This window comes from Thalia democratica, chromosome 6 (genome assembly GCF_965202585.1).
Source record: "Thalia democratica chromosome 6, ktThaDemo2.hap1.1, whole genome shotgun sequence".
Taxonomy (NCBI): Eukaryota; Metazoa; Chordata; class Thaliacea; order Salpida; family Salpidae; genus Thalia; species Thalia democratica.
The window spans coordinates 17615337-17621024 of NC_139170.1; the positions used below are offsets into that span (position 1 = coordinate 17615337).

Sequence of the window (5688 nt, forward strand, 5' to 3'; positions counted from 1 at the left end):
TGCTTAATTTAGACAATATTAAGGTGCGGTCATTGCCCGAAGTGCGTTTGTCTTAGAAAAGAGTCACCTTCGCGTTATGTGGACGGAGTTTGTTTCACTCTGGATGAGCAAAACGATAAATATAAAGACGAGGTAGGGATGTATACATAGTTGTGAACGTTTTTAGTTAGGATTTTGTAGGATATTGTGAGAGAATTTATTTTCAACATCGAGTTAGTCACTTAAAACGCAGTAAAGTTTAAAGTAGAGTTTTGTTTTAATAAGTAACAATGCGTTAAATTTGATGCAAACAGACTAATGAATTTCTTTATATTTAAAATCCGTAATATATTTAATAAAAAAAAATGATAGCTGTTATTATTTATAGGTCTTAAGTTTTACTTATTTTTTTAATTTAATTGATTTAATCGATATTAATTATGTTTATCATTTTGCTTTAAATACACATTTTATTACTTTGAAGATATATTTTATAACAGCTCTCTGACAACATGAGCACTACAAATCTCTTAAATTTCACTCTTTAAGTTTTAGAATTTATTAAGCATGACTTACGAAGTTATTCATTGGTTAATCATAACAGTTCTTATGTTTGTTATATTTTAAATAATACGACACATCGAAAAAAAATATTTTATTCTAAAAACATTTAAAATGCATAAAATCCTTAAATAGTAAAATCACTCAAGTATTTAGGCAGCACGTAATTGCAGTTATGAAAGAGTATATAATTGTCATAGCAATTGTTTAGTAATTTAGGGCAGTAGTACTTAAGCTTAAAAATAAAGTAAATATTGCATGTTATTATAAAATGAAAAACTTAGTACATTCAAATTTTATAAACAATAGTTTAAAAAAAAACTACCATTAGAAAGGTGTAATTTTTCTCTGAGAAAAATGTGAAAATTAAAAAGCAGGGTTGCCATAAAGTCAGGAAACACGTAAAAAAAATGACACAAGTCATGAAAAAATGGGGGTTTTCGAAAAAAAGTTAGAAAAAGTCATGAAATTTGATATAAACTTGCTCTTAATAGAAATGTTTATTATCACTAAAAACTAAATTTTGCTAATGTTGTTTTCTAAAAAAAAATTGCTTTTGTTAAATAACTGTTGTTTTAACCTGTATAGAAATAAAATTGAGAACTTTACATATTTTTGATTCTTAGGTTATGTATTTTTGAATCGGTTGTAATTAAGAATTAAATTTAGAAATGTAATTTTTTTTTTGAGATCAATCTCTGTCAACTCTGAATAAGTATCCAAAAATAGATTGCTAGATAAAATGTGTACTATTTGAAATATCTATAAAATAGAAACTAAATAAGGTTTTTCTATATTATTATTCTTATTAATTTATATTATTCAAATAGATTTTATTCAACTGATGATCTCGTTTGACTAGTTTCAAACAAGTGAAACATTGTATTGTTAATAAAATTAAAAATCTATAAGAGGATTTCTTATATAGTATTATATAATAAAACCGGAATCCAGATTAGTTTTTTCAAAAACACACTAAAAATTTGTTGAATAAAAGTATTTAAATTATTATTATTATTATAATATAGAAAAACCTTATTTAGTTTCTATTTTATAGATATTTCATATAATACACTTTTTATCTAACAATCTTTTTTTGGATACTTATTCAGGGAGTATTCAACTATCTCGTTTGACTAGTTTCAAGCGAGTGAAACATTGTACTGTTAATAAAATTAAAAATTTGTAATTCATTATTCTCCTTATATTTAAGTTGAGAACTTTGATTGTCATCTTTAAAGTAAAAAATACACCATAAATAATTCTTATACATATTAAGTATTTGGTTTTCCAAGAACTATTTCAATAAAAACTATTTAAGACTTACTAAAATACGTTGTGTTTCAAAATTTAAGTTTATTTACAAATTAATCACCATATGCTAGTATAATTGTTGTTTACAACTATTCCTAGGCTACAAACAAAATTTAAAATAATTATATAAAAACTAATTCATATTAAATAAGAATTGAAACAATTATTTTTTTTCCATTGTTTTACCATTTTCTCTTGTACTAATTTCAGCAAGTCTTTTTTTTCTTAAAGTTTGATCATTCACGGGTTTCAACATACTGTCAAAAAAGCTTGGCTGACGGTTTCTAGAAATGCTTTTATTGTAAACCAGTGGATTTTTAGCTAAAGGTTTCTTTTTTAAGCTATTGCTGTAATTTTGGCTAAAATTTCTAGAATTATTAACGCATTGAACTGGCTTGTGCTTATTCAAAATTTTAGCTGCAGCAGCCTTTCTTTCCATCATAGCCTCATAGGAAAGTCTGTTTGCTGTCCGAGAATGTTGTGGATTTTGTTTGTTCTGATCTGCTTTGTTGAACAATGACTTTTCAACTTTGTTTTTTTCAATCAGTTTTGTTTTATTAGACAAACTGTCTGAATGTTTATTTAGTTTTGATGATTTTTTGTTTTTAAAACTATCAGTTCGGAGTGATTCGCTTTCTTTCATGAGACCTAATATTTCACCGAAAATATCTCCCTGTTGAGCATTATGTCCGCTTAATTCAACCTTTTTCTTTTTCAGTTCTTCGTTTGTTTCGGGTGCTGATCTTTTACGATTTTTTTTTTCAATGTTGTTATTACTTTTCAATGTTGTTCTATTTTTTTGTTGATAAGGTTTTTGATATGTTTTAGCATTGTTGTCTGAAAACTGCTGTTTGTCAATAATGTTTTGTTTCATTTTGTGCTTCAACTGTTTTGCTTGCTTAACTACAGACTTAAACCACGCATCCAAGTTGTCTTCAGCATCTTCTTTTGAGTCAACTTTGAACGAATTTTGTATCTTATTCACATCAGCTGCTGTCACTTTGTCAGGGTCAAAATCATCAGCGGCTATGGAAAACAGAAGACCGTTCTCTGAAACGCCCGAAAAATGCAAGTCTTCCAGCATTGCCAATTCTCTGCTCACTACTTCGCTCCAATTGCTTTGAGAAGCGTGCTTCTTCAGCAACTGCTTCTGTGTTTCTGACTCGTTCGTGTCGTTCAAATAGACCAGCTTTTTCAGCTGATCTCCGGAGAAGTACCGGTACAGGTCTCCTTCGTTATCTACCGTCTGCTTGATGTAAGACTCCTTGTACACCTGCCTCTGATAAATTTTTTCCTCTATGCTGCCGCACGTGATCAGCCGGTACACTATTACTTCTTTCTTCTGACCGATTCTGTATATCCTGTCTATTGATTGGTTGTCGTCGCTCGGGTTCCACGAAGGGTCGTAGATGACCGCCCTGTCTGCCCCGGTCAATGTCAAGCCGACACCGCCTACTTGAGCGGTCAGTAAAAACACGCTGTAAGAATTATCATTTTGAAACGTGTTGACTATGTGCTCTCGTTCTTTAACGCTGTTCACCTTACCGTCCAAACGCACCAGTTTAAAGTTTCTATTAAGAAGAATTTTTTCTATAATGTCTAGCATTTTTCTTGACCTTGAAAACACAGTAGTTCTGTGTCCACCTACTCTCAGCTGCTCTAGTAGTTCAACAAGGAATTGAAGCTTTCCTGATTCTTTTAAAAGTCTGGAATCTGGTATATTGATTAAACTGTCAATTGGTTTATTTGTAGTGGAGTTTTGTTGGGTATCATTTTTAAAACCAAGTTTAATACAACTGTTTTTATCTAGTATCCTCGGATGATTACATATTTGTTTTAGAACATTTATTTCTGCAAGTCCAGATCTTTTACTGTTCAAAATATATTTGGTTTCTGGTAATGTTAAAAAATCATTGTAAAGTTGCATTTGGAAGTCACTTAAGTAGCACCAACATACAAAGTCGTTTTTCTTTTCAAGGGTAGGAAATATAGCACAATTTACTTTGTTTTCTTTCTCGGACTTAATAGCAACTCTAGAACTTTTGGTTACAGACTCTTTAGTCCTTCTTAAAATGAATGGCTCTGTGATTTCTTTTAGTTTCTCAGCCATTTTATTTCCTTTAGCTATTTGACAATTAAAAGCACCTTTTTGTCTAGCAATTTCAATTGGTTCCTGGTACGTAAGCTTAAAAAACTTCCTGGATCCAAGAAAGTTTTCTTGTGTCGACCAGCTAATTAATGCCCACAGATCAACAAGTTTGTTCAGAAGTGGTGTTCCGGTCAGCATAATTCTGTTTTTAGACGGAATACTGTTCAAAGCCTTTGAAATTTTGTTGTTGTTCTTTATTAAGTGACCTTCATCAAGCACTGTGTAATCCCATCGAACTTGAGAAAGTTGCTTGAACTCATTTCGTGCTAAACCGTAAGTTGTTATGCATACACACTCCTTTACATGTTTTACTAGCAGCAAAGTTTTTTTCCTCTCATTAGGATATCCTAGGTAGCTCAAAACCTCAATATCACCAGCCCACTTGGAAAACTCACATTTCCAGTTGGCAATGAGTGCTTTGGGCAGCACAAGTAGAACCTTCTTGACTAATCCTAGTTTCATCATAGAGAAAACGTACGTGATCACTTGAATTGTTTTTCCCAAACCCATGTCATCCGCCAATATTCCACCTTTTTTCCCGTCCTTGTACAGTTTATACAACCATTGGACTCCTTCGTGCTGATGGGCGTATAATTTTTTGCTCAGCTCTGCTGGTATTTCAAGTTTTTCATTTAAACTTTCTTTACGTACTACAAGCTGCTGGTCTGTTTTCTTTGGTAAGTTCTGATATTCTTTAACATCTTTTGACGGAAATGTGCCACTGCTACATTTTATAGTGCTGCTGTGATGTTCACCAACAATATAGCAGTCGTCGTCACTACTATTGTGATCATTAAGGTTACAGTTGTAATCACTATCATTACTACAGTCACTGCTATCACTACAATCACTAAAAGATAGTAAACTACTGTAATCTGTAGTATTTTTTTTTGGTTTCTTAACAATTTTTAACTTCGGTATTCTATTCGCAGTGAGATTTTGATGTTTATTTATCAAAATATAATCTTCATCACTCGATATTGCAGCATCATTACTGGTGTTTGTAAAATCTTCCATATTTAGTTGGATTTTTAGTGTTATATTATAATATTATACCTGCGTTAAATAATCAATTTTACTGCTAATCAGTGGTAAACTTTAGTAAGAAATTGTTAACAAAGCCTCTACCATAGATCTACTTATAAATAGAATTAGTTTAGGTCTATGATAAAAAGACATATTTGTAGCAAAAAACTAAAATGTAATTTTTTTTAAGTTTAATAGTTAATGATTTAAATTATCAAATAAGTTGTTAGTAAAATAATGTTTGTTATTACTAACGCAAAATACCTAAACATTATATGTTAGAAAGTAAATACCCGGGTATATATATTAATAAATTCTATGAACTAATATCTTTTTGACTGAAAAGTTACATTCCTAATTACTGTGGCTTTACGGTTTTACTTATTTATTAAAATTTAATTTAATTTTGTAGATTTTTTCTGAACTACCTAATGCTTGTAAAGAATGAATATATTCAAAATAGTTTTTTGATATAAAAGATTAAAGCTAGAGAGTTGAATAGTTTATTTATAAAAGTTACAAGCTGAAAAATTAAAAAATTAAAACTACAAATGCATATTCTATTACAATTTTTAAACTATCTTCAGAGAGTTTTCACAGTTAACTGTCAGTCATTGTTTTTTCATTTTTGTACAGAATTTTTAATAATTTGATTAAAA

The 5688-nt window shown here is 30.0% G+C and overlaps 1 protein-coding gene across 1 annotated transcript; it reads right to left on the bottom strand.

Annotated features, from left to right (window-relative positions):
• Positions 1-2017: 2017 nt before the first annotated feature.
• LOC145838871 (DNA excision repair protein ERCC-6-like) lies at positions 2018-5020 on the bottom strand. Its single transcript, XM_082946493.1, has one exon. The coding sequence runs from the start codon at positions 5018-5020 to the stop codon at positions 2018-2020; it is 3003 nt and encodes a 1000-aa protein (XP_082802619.1).
• Between the last annotated feature and the right edge of the window lie 668 nt (positions 5021-5688).

Bases quoted from the DNA above. Each gene is read 5' to 3' on its own strand.
- LOC145838871 (XM_082946493.1), bottom strand. From the start codon at position 5,020: ATGGAAGATTTTACAAACACCAGTAATGATGCTGCAATATCGAGTGAT.